Raw genomic sequence first — 16,382 nt, 5'->3', positions numbered from 1 at the left:
GGCAATAAGGAGAGGACTTGGGCCTATGGGCTCTGGCCTGTCCCCAAGGCTCCAACAGCTATGCAGGCCCTCACGTGCCGTGGTCCACACCATAAAGCTGCTTATCTCTGGGCTGAGCGGGGCTGGGGATCGAGGTCATCCTCCCCATACACACATTTCCGTCCCCAGCACCCAAGCTTGCTGGGAGGGAGACTTGATAAGCTGGGCACAAGGCCACTTGTTCCCCCCCTCCTCTGCAGGGGCTAGGGAGGCTTCCGGCCAAGCCTGGACATTGGGACAGGGAGGCATGCCACCTCCCGAATGAGTGGGCAGGGACCATGTGCCAGGAAGTCTTGATAACAGAGCCGGCCAAGAGATAAGGGGTCGGGCCATCTCCCAGGAAGCGTCGGAAGGGGAACCTTGCCATCCTGAGGGCGAAGTGGGGGGATAGGGTCTGGTGATCCTTAACATACAACCAGCTACCTCGGAGTCACCCCTGTTTCCTCTCCTTCATCCAGTTAGCCCAGTGGTCTTTCCCAAGTGGAAAACCAGTTCTGGTTCCTTCCTCCAATGGCTTTTCCCCGCAACTAGGATATCATCCAAATTCCTAACCCCAGCCTATGGTGGCTTCTCTGCCCTCCCCCCACGCCACACCTGCCTTCTTCCTTGCTGATCCTGCCACAGGACAAGAATGTGTGCGCCTCAGGGCTCTGCACTTCTTGTTCCTTGTGCTTAGAACTCTCTGATCAGCACACCTGGCCATGTCCTTCTCATCATCCAGTACTCCCCTCAGAGGTCACTCTCTCCTTGCCACCTCGCCCAAGCAGCTAGCTCCCCGAAACCCCCACCATAAGGCCCGGCAAGACCTGATGGTACCCGCGGTGGCTGTCCATTGCCCCCATAGACTGGCAGCGCTGGGAGATCGGGGCACTCCTGAATTTCAGGCCTAGTGCCTGTTGGATGCTCTGTTGCCCGAGGGAGCGAGTCAGAGAGCTACACATCAGGGCCTGAGCTGCCTCTGCCTCTACCTCAAGAGGGTCCAGGTTTAGATCAGCCTGGGGGACACCGAGTGAGACCAGGTGGGGTCCCAGGGCAGGAAGACTCAGGCTCGGCTGGAGAAGCAACTCACAGCTGGAAGGCAGGAAGGTGTGGATGTCCCAGGGTCAGCTAAGGTTCCGGGGAGGCCCCATTTACCACGCCCATCACCCCTGCCCCATGTCCTGGCCCTGGGGACACCTGGGTCTGGGCCTGGGGTGGACTGTAGGACTTTGCCCACCCCTCTTCCAGATCTGATCCCAGAAGACCTGGGCTTCTGATTCTGTGCCCCGCCCACTCTCCAGGACTCCCTGGATCTGTGCTTTTCTCCCCCCCCACCCCCATCCCGGCTTAAATACTGGCGCAGGTAAGCCCAATTCCCTCTGGCTCCCCATTACCCAGTGCTCTTCTAGGCAGTGGCCAAAGCTTGGCCAGGACGTCTTCCCCCATCACCGTTGACCTGAGGAGCCCACCCCGTCCCAAGCCCCCAGGAAGGAGCTCAAAAGCAAGCTCAGTAGGGAGGTGCCCTCTCTCACCCACCCTTGAGCCACGGGGGCTCTAGGCTAGAGCTCTCCCCTGGGGAGGAAGCCTCAGGGCGCCCAGCGAGGGGAGCAGACCCACCTGCACTCCACAGCCCCCCTGCGAGAGCAGCCACTGCAGGCAGGCGAGGTGGCCAGTGGCGGCGGCGTCGTGGGCCGGCGTGGCGCCGTTGCGCGCGCGGGCCGTGGCAGGCAGGGCGGCCTCCTCCACCAGGAAGCGCAGACAGTGCAGCTTGCCCGCGCGGGCGGCGTGGTGCACCGGCAGAGCGTCCAGCGGGTCCCGCAGCGAGGGCTTGAGCAGGCCGGCGGCGTGCAGGGACTTCAGCACGTCCAGGTCGCCCTGCCGCGCTGCCTGCAGCGCCCGCTCCAGGGCCATGGTGCCGTCCGCGGCGCCGCGACCCGCTCAGCGCGTTCCCCCGGGCGCCATGCACCTGTCCTGGGGCAGCGGGAGAGCCGTCGGGGCCCTGCGTCTCGGGGAGGCGGAACGCCTGCCCGCCGGGTCTCTGGGCCTCACAGCAGCGCGGGATCCGCTCCGCCTCCGCGGCGCTCTGGGCCTGGGGACCCCGCGGGCGCCGGGCTTAAGTCTGGGCCCCGCCCCCCGCGCCGCCTCAGCCCCGCCCCCGTCGCGCTGAGGGCCGGACTCCCGAGCTGCAAGTGGCCAGTGCCGCCGCCCGGGACTCCGCTCCGGCTTTAGCAAACTATAAATAGAGACCGCCCAGGGAGGCCGCACGGTTCGAATCTGAGATCCAGGCGCTGGGGAGCGGATCCGCCGAGCGAATTAATTCATCAACCCAGTGCCCACGATGTGCTGTTCCAGCCCCTGGGGGCACAAGCCAGCAAACAATTAGGGCCATTTCAGAGAGTAAAGAGTGTCACCAGAACGGGACTATGGGGTTGGACTACGTGGGTGGTCAGGGAAAGGTCCATCTGAGGAGGTGCGGTGGGCTGGGTTCTGAAAGGTAGGAAGGGGCATTCCAGGCAGGCCAGACTGCAAAGGCAAAGACCCTGGGGCAGGAACAGGCTGCGCAAGTCCCTGAGGGGCTCTGGGTCTGTGCCAAAGTGGGGCGACAGGTGCTGGGCCCTCAGCCTTCTGGGGTTCCTTCAGGCCCCAGGAATTGTCCTCAGAGCCTCCAGGCGGCAGGAGAAAGAGGAGGAAAAGGCAAGAATGCCTGGGACGCTTGAGGCTCAGGTTTCTGGATCCAGAGGCTGTGGGGCTCAGAGAGCACCCAGAGCCTCTGTCTGGGGTGGGGGGAGTCAAAGGTGAGCTTGAAGGCCTGGGGCTGGCAAATGGGGAGAAGGGAAAGTAGGAATGCAAAGGCTGGGGGCAGTGGGGAGATGCACCAGAGCAGTCATCCAGGGAGCAGGGCCAGGACCCTCCTCTGAGGGCTCAGGAAGGTTCCAGGACAGCAGACGGTCGGGAGAACACACAGTTGCCAAACCAGCCTACCTGCATAGCCGGAAGACTTTCATGGGAGCTGGAGGAAGGCACAGTCCCTGGACAGGAGGGAGAGCTGCCAGAAGGCGGGGGCTGCGTAGCTGTGGGAGCACAGTCAGCACGTCTCATGAAGTTGAAACAGCCCGTGCCCTTCTTTTCCTGTTCCCCCCTTCTCCCACCTCCCCACTGGAGCCCTGGGAGGGTCCGGCCATGGGCTGTTTCACCCAGCACCTAGCTAGGCCCCGCTCAGGGAGGCCCTGAGCTGCAGAAATGTTACAGAATGAACCCCTTTCCAGGAAGAGTGGGGGTCCTAGTGTGGGCCTCAGGGGGCTGCCACCTGGTGGCACTGTGCACGATTACCTCCAGGGCTCCAAGGTGCCTCTGTAAACCAGAGCTGGTTGCCGATGTGGCATCAAATCCAGAGGAGACGCCCGAGCCTCTTCTACCATGGATAGGTTACTTGTGAGCAGCTGTCCTTGCTGACTGCCCTCTCAGACTCCTCCGAGAACACTGCCTACACTCGGGCTGAAACCCAGGCCTTCTGGGCTCCCCTGGGCCCACCAGGTCCTGCCAGGAAGTCTCTAGAGAGCCCAGGCCAACAAGAACACATTTATGGAAGCCCTACTGCTTCCCAGACACTAGGCTAAGCTTCACCTGCATATGTATATATATATTTTTGAACCTAAACACAGAGGCATTTATTGCCACAAAGAGCCAATCTTACACTCAACTGTTTTTTTGTTTTGTTTTTATGATTTTATTTATTTATTTGACAGACAGAGATCACAAGTAGGCAGAGAGGCAGGCAGACAGTCCCGTGGGGGGGAGCAGGCTCCCTGCTGAGCAGAGAGCCCGGACACAGGGCTCGATCCCAGGATCCTGAGATCATGACCTGAGCTGAATGTAAAGGCTTAACCCTCTAAGCCACCCAGGTGACCCTCGACTGGGTTTTAACATCAAGGCATGAGAACAGAGTTGCCCTGGCCTTCACAGGTTGTTGGCTCCCTCCAGTGCAGGGCTCAGTTCTCCCATTACCAGCTTGACCACTGTTCCCTCGCTCCAGCAGCGACCGTTCAAGTCTGTCCCTATTACCTAGCAGCTGGAAGGGACAGTGTATGACAGACTCTGAAATGTCACCTGCCAGAGCCCCACCTTCTCTAAACTTCTCTAAGCTTCGGGGAAACAGGAAATATTCCCAAAGGTCAAAGTGCATTTTCTGCAAAAGCTGGAGGGAGGTATGTGACATTCCTTTGCTCAACAAGCAAAACAGAATCAACCGGTTTGGTGAATTGATGCTACCGCAGGATCTTGGAAGAAGCAGGGAGCCCCCTGGAGAGTGGTGGTCAGGGAGAAAGCCTCAGGCACAGAGAAGTCCAGGTCAGAACCTCTGCTCAGAAGCTGGGGAGGTAGAGGGGCCAAGCCACTTGGAGAGGCCCTCCCTCCCCAGTTGTCTCGGGATTGTCTCTGGTCCCCGGTGCCAGACCCCAGAGAGGACTCAGTCCTCGGTCTCAGGTGGGGGGACATGCTGCTGCTGGAAGGTCTCATTCTGGGAGATGCTGTTAAAAGCAAGGTCACCCTGCGAGCCGCTGACCTGGCATGTAGTTGTGATTCCAGGAGAGTTCTGTGGGGAGAACCAGCCTGGAAGAGATGCAAAGCCGATCAAATGCTTGGATTTGAGGCTGTGGGTCCGGGACAGGGTCTGAGGCTACCTTCTTAGCCGCAGGCTCTGCTTTGGATGGATGATGAGATGGAGGTGTATTTCCGTGGGTTGTTATTTGTAGCCTGCCCACCCAGGCTGCCTCAGTTTCTGTGACTCACCCTTCATGCAATAGACGGAATGAGTGATACAAATGGCCATGGCGAGACACAACAATTTTGTCTTCACCTGCATATTAATCTCCACAGCGACACTATGAGAGACGTACAATCATTATCCCCATTTTGCAGCTGGGGAAACTGAGGCACCAGGAGATTTGTTTGTTTCTATTTTTTAATGTATCTTGCCTGAGGAACACAAATGCTTAGAGCATCTCCACTCTGTCCCCCAGGTGTCAGCTCCGTCCCCACAGGAGGCCTCCTCTCATCCTTCTCCTGGGCTCAGGCCATTCACACCCCATTCAGATCTCTCCCCCCCCACTCAAGGGCAGGGGCCAGGGGTGGAGTGTGTTCTCACTGTACCCTTCCCTAAAGCCTGCACTCCTACACTCTGCCCACGCAGCTGCCTTACCTGTTTCCTTGGTTATAAAGAACTGCTTACTCCAGGTAACCAACAAGACCTCCAGAATCCTTTGGTGGCAAGGAGAGGTGGGACCATCTGGTCAAAGCCCTTCACAGCAATGGGAAAATGGAGAAGAAACTTCAAATTTGGAGTAACTGGCACTGAAAAGGGAGTTTGCTCCCCCAATCTCACTCTCCAGTGGTCCATAGGCACGGAGGGGGATGTTCTAGGAGGAGTCGTCCTCCCCAGACTATTCCCCCAGGAGCTCACATCACGGTCTCTCAACAAAGATGCAGACAATGGTGTAGGGTGGTCTCATAGGCACAGAGTTGAGTCTGCCACTGTGTGTGCTGAGGGGGAACATGTGAAGCATTAGTGATCCACTAAGTAATCCACAGAGTCCTTTTCTGAGCCCTTAAAGAGCAATTTATTGCCTTGGAGGAGGCTGGCCTATAGCTACTCTGGGCTCAATGATGCCAACGGGAACAGGGGCTCGGGCATTCCCAGACCTTGCTGGGCCAAATGTGTTGAATGTTTTACTCTCATAATTAGGGCTGTTAGGGGGGATAATGGAGGTGAGGGCTAAAAAGTGCATGACATACAGTACATGCTCCATAAATGGTGGCCAGTTGGTCCTTTAAGTGCCACAGACGGGGATGGGTGGCCTGAGCTCTGGGCCCCTTCCTGATAGCCATGCTGGTCGTCTCAGGCCCTGCTGCGGGGCATGGCGTAGGGGCACTTGGAGCGGGCGGCGGGCGTGTGGCTAGGAGGCAGGGTTTGGGCGGCACGAATTGGGGGACCCGTCCAGCACCCTGGACAGCGCCTTTCGGCTCCGAGCCAGGTACCTCCTCCCCGCCAGTCTCCGCGGGTCCCGCCCACCATCCGCCCCTGGGTCGGCCCCGCAGTCCCCAGTGCCCGCCGCCAGGCTGTCCGTTGCCCAGCCAGCCGGTTGGGGGAGGGCAGCCCCGAGCATATGGGCGGGGGACGCCCAGCCAGTTTGGTACAGCAACGGCCACGCGGCGCGGAGGCGGGCCCGGCGGACCGCTGGGGCGGAGGCGGGCAGCGAGCAACCGGCGCCGGGAGCGCCTCGCCCCGCTCGTCACATGCGCTCCGACTGTCCTGAGGTAGGAACCCGCGGCTGGAGCCCGCGGAAATGAAAATGAGCCCAGGGCTCCTGGATTGCCTCGTCTTCTCTGGGCCTCAGTTTACCCATCCAAAACTGAGCACGGGAGAACCCAATGATTCCTAACTTGGTGAGCCGCTGGAAGGTTCTCCCGAGTGACTAGAGCCAGGGCAGGCAGTTCGGCGACCAGCCCGTTCCCAGCGGCTAGGCCCGAGCGAGTCGACTCTTCCCTCCGGGCCTCGTGTCCTCTTCCGGCTCGGCCCCTCAGTCCGCAAAGCAGCTCGCGCGGGGAGTCTCTTCCCTTGGCTGGAAACTAGGTGGGAGCTCACTGAGGCCCGGGCCTCGGCGGCTCGGCCGCCGCGTGGTCCCCCGCCCGGACCTAGGGCGGGGCTCAGAGGAGGAGGTGAGCTCGACGGGCGGCGCTGGTCGAGGAGGGACCGCAGGCTGAGCAGCTCAGGGCAGCCAAGGCTTCGATGGCGCCCACGCACACCCGTGCAGGTGCTGGGGTGCTCTCTCGGCCCGCGACCCCGCTGCAGATGGGATGCGAAGGCCAGGGGCGGCACCGCCGGGGCTCCGCTGTCCCCCTCCCGCCCCTACCCCGCCAGGGAACAAAGGCGGGAGGTGGGACCGGCAGGCGGCCGGACTCCGTGGGGAGGGATGGGGCGGGGCGGGGCGGGCGACACCGCCTCCTTAAAGCCCGGCGGCTGGTGTGGTGCGCACCCCTCCGGCGCCCGCTTCTGCAGAGCGCGGGACTTCCCCTCCGGCCCGGGTCTGCGCTCGGTGTCCGCACGGGCACAGGCCTCCCACACGCGGGCCCCGCAGCCGCGCCGCTTCCCCGCCGAGCATGGGGCTGCCTCGGAGAGCGGGGGACCCGGCGGAGCTGCGCAAGGTAGGAGCTGGGAAGTGAGGGCTGAGCGGCCGGGGCGGGGACCGGGACTGCGACCCGCTGTAACCTCGGCCTCGGGGCCCGTCCGCAGAGCCTGAAGCCGCTGCTGGAGAAGCGCCGCCGCGCGCGCATCAACGCAAGCCTCAGGCAGCTCAAGGGGCTCATCCTGCCGCTGTTGGGCAGGGAGGTGGGTGCCGGGGCTCTCGGGGACCGGGGTGGGAGCTCCGGGGCGCAGCGCGAGGAGGGCGGGTGGCCTGCGGGGCCCTCGCCCAAGGAGCCGGCGAGCAGGCTCCGCGTGGCTCGGGAGGCCGAGCCGGAGCGGGGATGGCACTGGAATTCTGTCTCGTTTGTTCGTGTCTCTGCTCTCCCTCGTGGCCGGGCGCAGAGCTCCCGCTCCTCGAAGCTGGAGAAGGCGGACATCCTGGAAATGACCGTGCGCTTCCTGCAGGAGCTGCCCGCGTCCTCCTGCGCGGCCGCAGCGCCCAGTGAGTGACCCGTCCCGCCCCAGCCCTGCCCCACGCCTGCCGCCCCGCACCCCACCGCGCGCCTCACGCCTCTCTGCGTCCGCAGCGCCCCCGGACAGCTACGGAGAGGGCTACCGCGCCTGCCTGGCTCGTCTGGCCCGCCTGCTGCCTGCCTGGCGCGTGCTGGAGCCCGCCGTGAGCGCCCGCCTCCTGGAGCACTTGCGGCGGAGGGCTGCCGGCACCACCCCCGACGGCGGGCGCGCTGGGATCTCCTGCTGCCCGCCCGCGCCTTCCCCGCCGCCCGCACCTGCGCCCGCGCCGCCCGCGCCTCCCCGCGGCCCCGGCCTCGGCCTCTGGAGGCCCTGGTAGCCTGCCAGCCAGTCCACGGACCCTGCTGACTGCAAGAGACCGGGAGCGCCGGGCAGACCGAGGAAACTCGCGGTGCCGGCTGCTGTTTCCGGCGCGGGCCACCAGCTCAGCACCCACCACCAGGCTGAACCCCGGCTGTTTGTGATCTGTGCGGCCTCCTGAAGGCCGTGCAGGCTCAGCTGGAGGAAATGAGGGCAGCGCAAACCGTGTACCTGGGCTGGAGAAGGGGGCAGGTGGTGGGGGGGGGGAGAGCTCCCCACCCCCTCAGCCGCTGGAGGTGGCTGTACAACTAGGCCAACTACGAGCAGGCAGCTGAGGCTTCGAACCCAGCACTGGCACCCGCCAAAGGGCTGGGCCAGGAGCTCACCTGGGCCCGGTGCCGCCCTCTATTCTGACTCTAGCTTGCTGCCTCCTTATGGCTGGGCTTAGGCACCTCCAGACACACAATAGAGGGGCTCTCTCCCGGCTGGGCAGCCATCACCTCCACTCCTGGACTCTCTTGTTTATAGGGACAGGGTGCAGCCCTGGGAAGGACTTATTTCCCCCCTATTCAGTTCCCACCTGTGTACCACACACCCTATCTAGGGGCCTTGGGGTGTGAGGAAGGGGTGGGCTAAGAAGGAGGGTGCCCTGTGGCCTCAAGGAAGCTTGAGTCAGTGCCAGTGTCTGGTGAGCAGACCTATTCCATTTACTTGCAGATAACAGCCAGTAAGGGGACAGGAAACACCTTCCCTCGTTTTCTCTTGCAAACTGTTCCCTGCTCATTGTCAGGACAGGTCACGGGAAACCACTTGTTTCTCAGACTTCTTGTCCCTCTGGCTGGAAGCAAGGGGAGTCTGAGGAGACTCAGGGAGGGGCCTGTGGCCCCCAGTCATGGGTGCCCAGGAGAAGGCAGGGGCATCTGCGGCCTGCTGGTCACTCTGCAGGTTCATGGGGATACACTGAACACACGAAGGAGGTTGGGACTCCCAGCCGTCCCCAGTCCAACATCCTGAGCGAGGGACCAGGGCACTAGGGACAAGAGGAGCTGCCGGGGTGGGGATGTTCACTAGATCCAGCTATGGCACAAAACCCATGGGGACCTGGGCACTGATTTGGGGGGCCAGATGTGGGAAGCTGTGGGCATTATGGAAGGAGTCAATGTTAAGACAACAGGGGAGCCCCCAGCAAGGTGTGCTGTCCTGCGTCCTCACAGGCCCAGCTGGCTGGACTGCGAGCTCCTGCAGGGCAGGGCGAGGGCTGAGCCTACTTCTGTGTCTCCAGGGACCTCAGCACGTGATAGCTGCTCAGTAAATATCATGAGCTAACGAGCAGGTGATGTCACCGGACCACAGCTGTATTGAACACTTTGGCCTCAACTCCTACCCCCAGTCCTAAATGTCACTTTGAAAATCTTTTCCACCAAAGCCTGTGTGTCCCGAGGACAAATGTGGGGGAAGGTGTGGAGAGCAGAGAGCAGTGCCGGCTTGCTTCCCCTGTTCCTGAGGATGTAAGCTTGCTCTCCTGAGCTGCTGGGAGCGAGTGGAGGAGGGACAGGTAACCTACGTGCACCACATGATGTCAAGTGTCCTCGCTGGGTCAAGGACTCCGGGTTGGGCACACACTGAGCAGGCTCCTTTTTCCTAATAAATAAGAGCTTTCCATACAGGTTTGAACTGTTTAAAAACTGGTCCGCCAGAGGCCTCTTTCCTCCTTTGGGTCATATTTGCTCATATTGGGGTCATTCTTGCTTCTGAGCCCCTGACTCCAGTCAAGCCGTAATGCCGGGAGTCAGGGAGAACGGGAGCGTGCACGAGCCAGTGACTCACGGGATCAGGCATTCCAGGGAACCTGAACCGGGTGGACCCCCAGGCCCTGGCAGGGAGCTGAGGCATGCCCAGGTGGGCGAGGTTCTGGGCCAGTTTCCCAGCAGGGATAGGCAAGAGCCGCCCAGAAGTTCTGTGCTGAGCTCATGAAACTGGGAGAACACTGGCTTCCTCCTTGGGATGCCTGCGGGCTCCCCAGGTGTTCCTGCAGGCCTTTTCTGTGTGGGAGGGGTCGGCCTCACTCAGGCCCATGTGGTGCCCGCTGGCCAGCTCTTATGATGCCCCCTCTGCCGTGGTCCCATGACTGAGTCTAACTGTTGAACTCTGTCTGGTTATCACGCTTGGCTGGAGAAAAGGCTCCTGCGCCTCACAAACCGGTGGGTGAAATGATCCTTTGACCAGAGCACGGAGCTGTCTGGGAAGCTCAGTCTGGGGCCAAACCCACATGTGTCCCCCAGCCCCGGTGCCAGGTAATTTGGAAAGGGCAAATCTCGCTTCCATGAGTGAGGATGAAGTGCAGGTTGCCCAGGAGGACTCTTTTAACAAACATTTGCAAATTGCTCTGCTCTACCTGGGATGCCCAGACTCTGCCAATGAGTCTCCCACTGGTTTCTCTGTAATAGGGTCAGAAGGAGCATAGCCTGAGGGCAATGTCTGGGGGAAAAAATCTGCGGCTCTGCAGAACCACCCCATCCCCATCATGCTTTGGGATGACCATGCTGGAGACAGGGTTGGGGGAGGAGGGGGGATGGAGGGAGGTACCTGTGGGCAGCTACCTCCTGCTAGAACCGTCAGCTTGCAGCTGTATCTACTTTTTATTTTTTTATTTTTTTTTTAAATATTTTATTTATTTATTTGAGAGAGACACAGTGAGAGAGAGCATGAGCGAGGAGAAGGTCAGAGAGAGAAGCAGACTCCCCGTGGAGCTGGGAGCCCGATGCGGGACTCGATCCCGGGACTCCGGGGTCATGACCTGAGCCGAAGGCAGTCGTCCAACCAACTGAGCCACCCAGGCGTCCCTGTATCTACTTTTTAAAAACACACCAGGGGAGCGCCCGGGTGGCTCAGTGGGTTAAAGCCTCTGCCTTCCGCCAGTCATGAATGATCCCAGGTCCTGGGATCGGCCCCCCGCATCAGGTGCTCTGCTCAGCAGGGAGCCGGCTTCCCCTTGCCCCCCCCACCGCCTGCCTCTCTGCCTACTTGTGATCTCTGTCAAATGAATAAATAAATAAAATCTTTAAAACAAACAAACAAACACCAGGTTGCTGTAGATATCCCAGAGAAGAACTAACCTAGCCAATGGTGTTTTTCCCTCTTGGTTTTACTTCCTGCCTGGCTGCTTACCAGTGTGGCGGTGTCTTGGGGGTACTGACTGTGTACCTGCATGTGCGTGTGCGTGTGCGTGTGTGTGTGTGTGTGTGTGTCCCTACACAGCCGGGTGACCGCCCTGTAGGGAGCTGCCTGGGCATGTGATGTGGAGGAGAAGGCTGCCACCCACTGAGGGTTCCCAGGGAGCAACTAGTTTCGCTCTGGCTTTTAAGAGGGCCTGGCAAAGCCCCAGGCACTTAAGGCAGCAATAAAGAAATTTTGAATGGTTTCAGGGGCGTGAGAAAGGCGCTTAATGGGCACGCCCAACGTGCCCACGTGCACGCGTGGTGTCTTGTCACTGAGATCCATTGCAGGGCAGGCAGGAGCCGGGTCCGGTGGCTGGTGACAGGAGCCTGTTCTGGGAGGCCGGGCTCTGCTCAGCAGGGAGCCTGCTTCCCCCCCTCTCTCTCTGCCTGCCTCTCTGCCTACTTGTGATCTCTGTCTGTCAAATGAATAAGTAAAATCTTAAAAAAAGAAAAAAAGAAGACAGAAGAGGAGGAAGAGGAGAGGGGCAGGCGGGGAGGAGAAGGAGGGGAGGCGGAGGAGGAAAAAAAGGAGAGGGAAGAAGAGAATAAATGAATGAAAAGAGACCATATCTGCACTTGGGGCTACTACTCAATTAAGTCTGCAATAGGTTGTTTTAGAAGATCCATCCGGTTTTCGAGGGAAGTAGACTGGCCGATCGAATTAAGATATGATAGGCGGGGCGCCTGGCTGGCTCAGTCCGTAGAGCATGTGACTTTTTTTTTTTTAAGATTTTATTTATTTATTTGACAGAGATCATAAGTAGGCAGAGAGGCAGGCAGAGAGAGAGGAAGGGAAGCAGGCTCTCGAGAGCCCGATGTGGGGCTCGATCCCAGGACCCTGGGATCATGACCTGATCCAAAGGCAGAGGCTTAACCCACTGAGCCCCCCAGGCGCCCCGAGCATGTGACTCCTGATCTGGGGGTTTTGAGTTTGAACCCCACGTTGGGCAGAGAGATAAATTAAGCTCTGATGCATCCTCTGGGTCTTTTAAGACTGTCACAAATTTTTGCCACTCTGGGGATCTAGACTGTTTTGATTTACTATCCTGGTTGGGGGCAGAGTTCTGCATTTTTTTTGACCATTAAAAAAACTGAAGTATAATTTACATACGGTATTATATGGGTTTCAGGTGCGCAGTGTGTGATTTAACAATTCTATATACCCCTCAGTGCCCATCTTGAGTCTTAAGTCTTAATCCCCTTTGTCTGCTCCGCCATCCCCCACCCACCCCTTCTCTGACAACCCCCAGTTTGTTCTCTGTATTTAGGAGTCTGTTTTTTGGTCTCTTTTTTCTTTGCTTATTCATCCATTGTGCTTCCTAGATTCCACATATGGGTGAAATCATACAATGTTTCTCTTTCCCTGACTTCTTTTGTTTAGCATAATACCTTCTAGGTCCACCCATGTTGCTACAGATGGCAAGATCTCATTCTTTTCTATGGCTGAGTAACATTCTATTTATCTCTCAATATATATCTCTCAAATATATATTATATATATTTGTTTTCTTTGGGTAAATACCACTAATGGAATTACTGGATCATATGGTAGTTCTGTTTTGAATTTTTTGAAGAACTTGTTTGCCACAGTGCTGCACCAACTTGCATTCCTACCAACGGCATATGAGGGCTCCTTTCCCACCGCATCCTTGCCAACACCTGTTGTTTCTTGTCTTTTTGACTCTGGCCATCCTGGCAGGTGTGAGGTGATGTCTCATTGTGGTTTTGATGTGCGCTTCCCTGATAATTAGTGATGTTGAGCATCTTTTCATGTGTCTGTTGGCCATTTGTATGTCTTCTTTGGAAAAATGTCTGTTCGTGTCTTCCGCCCACTTTAATCAGACTATTTGTTTTTTTGGTGCCGAGTTGTATAAGTGCTTCCTATATTTTGGAAATTAACCCCTTATCGGATGTATCATCTGCAAATATCTTCTCCCATCCGGTAGGCTGCCTTGTTGTTTTGTTGATGCTTACTGTCGCTGAGCAAAAGCTTTTTATTTTGATGTCATCGCAATAGTTTCATTTTGTTCTTGTTTCCCTTGTCTGAGGAGACAGATCTAGAAAAATGTTGTGACTGATGTCACAGAGATTACTGCTTGTGTTTTCCTCTAAGAGTTTTATGGTTTCAGGTCTCAGGTTTAGGTCTCTAATCCATTGTGAGTGTGTGTGTGTGTGTGTGTGTGTGTGTGTGTGTGTGTGTGAAAGCGGTCCAGTCTCATTCTTATTCCTATAGCTGTCCAGTTTTCTGAGAGGTTTGCACATTAAAGAAAATAATTTGTTGGGGTGCCTGGTTGGCTCAGTGGGTTAAGCCTCTGCCTTTGGCTCAGGTCATATTCTCAGGGTCCTGGGATCGAGTCCCGAATCAGGTTCTCTGCTCAGCAGGGAGCCTGCTTCCCCCTCTCTCTCTGCCTGCCTCTCTGCCTACTTGTGATCTCTCTTTCTGTCAAATAAATAAATAAAATCTTTTAAAAAAAAAGAAAAAATAAAAAGCATATAATTTGTTTTAAAGAAAAAAGGAAAAAGGGGTTCCTGGTGGGCTCTGTCATTGGAGCTTGTGACTCTTAATCTTGGGGCCATGAGTTTGAGGCCCATGTTGGGTATAGTGTTTATTTATTTATTTTTTAATTTTATTTATTTGACAGGGAGAGATCTCAAGTAGGCAGAGAGAGAGAGGGAAGCAGGCTCCCTGCTGAGCAGAGAGCCCGATGCGGGGCTCGATCCTGGGACCCTGGGACCATGACCTGAGCCGAAGGCAGAGGCTTAACCCACTGAGGCACCCAGGTGCCTGTGTTTACTTTTTTTAAAAAAGAAAGAAAGAAAGAAGAGAGAAAGAAAGAAAGAATATGTTAGTAATTAAATAATGGTAACTTTAGCAACTTTTTGCTTTTAGCAAACAGTATGTTTTAGCAACATACTGATGATTCAACAGATGTTAACTATCCTCTTCCAAAATTAACGCTCTATTTAAGAAAATGGGGGTGACTGGGTGGCTCAGTGGGTTAAGCCTCTGCCCTTTGCTCCAGTCATGATCTCGGGGTCCTGGGATCGGGCTCTCTGCTCGGCGGGGAGCCTGCTTCCCTCTCTCTCTGCCTGCCTCTCTGCCTACCTGTGATCTCCTGTAATCTCTGTCAAATAAATAAATAAAATATTTTAAAAAAATAAAGAAAATGATATGCACGGATAGATATGTGTGATAGTGCTTCACTTCTAGACACAGAATAACCTGGGAGGGCAGTCAATTAAGAGACAGTATTTTCCCCACTAATGCTTTCATTCATCTTTCTGCATCTTTTTAATTTACCTCTGATTTTTCTTTAATTCCTGCCTAAAAGCATATTGTACTGAGCCCACTTCCCCGACCTCAGTGATATGACTCTGTCACATTTGGCTCAGGTATGAAAGGATTCTATAATGTGTGTAGAGTCGTGCAAACAGAACCAAAGTGGCAGACTGTCCCATGTCACACTATTCTGTAGTCTCATAACCCACACGTCATAATACTGCTTCCCCATAGTTTAGATGCAAGTGTTGAAACCCCAGGAGATTGCTGATTTATGGGTTTACACTTGACCTTCCCCACTAGGATAGGTCTTACTCCACAGGCCACAGAGCTAAGGGTTGTGCCAAATAAAAGTTTCTATATTCCAATTATACTTTGGAGGACCAGAGAAATGACCACAGTGTTCACATACTTAATGGACCCATCATGAGCCAGATAGGACCAAGACTCCACTGACATCCCCACACAAAGAAGGACATAAAATGACATTTTGGATCTTCAAAGACCCATGTGAACTTGGACTCTGTGTCCAGTGTCCTATGTTCCTGTGTCCAGGAAATGTTCGTGCATTACACCTCGCTTAGGGCACAGTTACTCACGTAAGTGCCATGGGTTCCTTGGTGGGAGTCTGGGAGGAATCATGACTCCATACATTTGCTTTGTGTCTCGAGGTCCCAGGGTCCCTGCCTTGCTTTGGTCAGTGGGTTCCAGATATAAACATTGTCTCAGGTTCACGGAACACAGGCAAGGACTCATTACTTTGTATCGGGGCCACTGCCATAGTTCCTGGTGACCATCTTTTATTTCTTCTGTTTGTACAGAATGAGCATTCCCCTCGTTGGCTGCCTGTCTCTCCCCCCCCCCCGGGAGGCTGAGTTTTCATAGCTGTCCCCGTAACTCTTGGTGGATCAGGCCTCCCTGGGTGCCACCTTGTCTCTGTCCCTCATTACAATCATTCTGATCTCCTGGCGTCTCACAGGTCAGTGCTGCCATCAGGCCTCTGTGGTCTGGGAGTCTGTCATCCCGGGATGACAGTGACCTTGTTCCTGCAATAGCATCCGCTTCATAGGGATGCTGGTGTCCCTTTGCCATGCCTTGCTTCCTGGTTTGGTAAATGTCTATCCCCCAAGTCATCTGGGGCTTTTTCTAGCCTTACACAGCTAACGCGTCCATAGCAGCTCCGCCCCTTCTCTGAGCACTTTAGGCGCGCCCAGCCTCTCTGAGAGTGAGTCATCACGTCATTATGCCTCTAAGAGCCACCTTAGCCACACAACTGCACCGTCTCAACAGATGAATGCTGCTGTGATAGAGCCCGGGTCCCGGGTTGACGCTGTCAGAGCAATACCGGCTCCCTTTAGCGACTCTGTTTTCTACCCGCTTGGAGGATCCTTGCAATCTCCCGCCATGTCTTCTCTCCAGAACCTGCAGCTCCTTGCTTTGTGGTCCCTGCCCTCATCACCAGGTCCAGCACGGCCCAGCCAGGCTCTGGGGTAATTTAATCTCAGTTATGAAACTCATGGCCAGGACAGGAGGCAGGGCAGGTCCTACAAAGCTCATGTCCTACGGGGACGAGGCCAGTCCCGCGTTCCCCCGCTCCTGCTCCCAGCACATTACTTTACTTCCTGAAAGATCACAGCGTTGAGGGCGCTTCTTTCCAGTGACGTACCAATTGCTGTGGTCTCAGTTGTGTCCCCCTAAAAACTCCTGCTTCCAGGAACTTTGGGATGTGACCTTATTTGGAAATAGGATCTTTCCTGGTGTAATTAAGTAAAGGCGGGTCACACTGGATGAAGGTGGGCCCTAAATCCAGTGATTCGTGTCCGGATGAGAGTGAGGACCGCAGGGACACAGAGAG

At 56.6% G+C, this 16,382-nt stretch overlaps 2 protein-coding genes across 3 annotated transcripts in view; one reads left to right on the top strand and one right to left on the bottom strand.

The window, feature by feature from the left end:
* The window catches only part of ESPN (espin), a 30,406-nt gene extending 28,390 nt beyond the window's left edge, over nucleotides 1–2,016 (bottom strand). For both annotated transcript variants that reach the window (XM_032863267.1, XM_032863268.1), the window contains exon 1: nucleotides 1,636–2,016. In XM_032863267.1, coding sequence (XP_032719158.1) covers nucleotides 1,636–1,929 — 294 coding nt within the window. In that variant the 5' untranslated portion in view covers nucleotides 1,930–2,016. The remainder of the gene's footprint in view (nucleotides 1–1,635) is intronic.
* A 5,157-nt stretch (nucleotides 2,017–7,173) lies between these two features.
* Nucleotides 7,174–8,048, top strand: HES2 (hes family bHLH transcription factor 2). The gene is made up of 4 exons (XM_032864049.1): nucleotides 7,174–7,218; nucleotides 7,307–7,402; nucleotides 7,601–7,700; nucleotides 7,786–8,048. Exons 1-4 carry the CDS (start codon nucleotides 7,174–7,176, stop codon nucleotides 8,046–8,048), a joined length of 504 nt encoding a protein of 167 aa, XP_032719940.1.
* The last annotated feature ends 8,334 nt before the right edge of the window (nucleotides 8,049–16,382 follow it).

The sequence above is a fragment of the Lontra canadensis genome, unplaced genomic scaffold (assembly GCF_010015895.1).
Source record: "Lontra canadensis isolate GAN:19392208 unplaced genomic scaffold, GSC_riverotter_1.0 scaffold25, whole genome shotgun sequence".
Taxonomy (NCBI): Eukaryota; Metazoa; Chordata; class Mammalia; order Carnivora; family Mustelidae; genus Lontra; species Lontra canadensis.
This window is presented reverse-complemented; position numbering and strand designations above follow the sequence as displayed.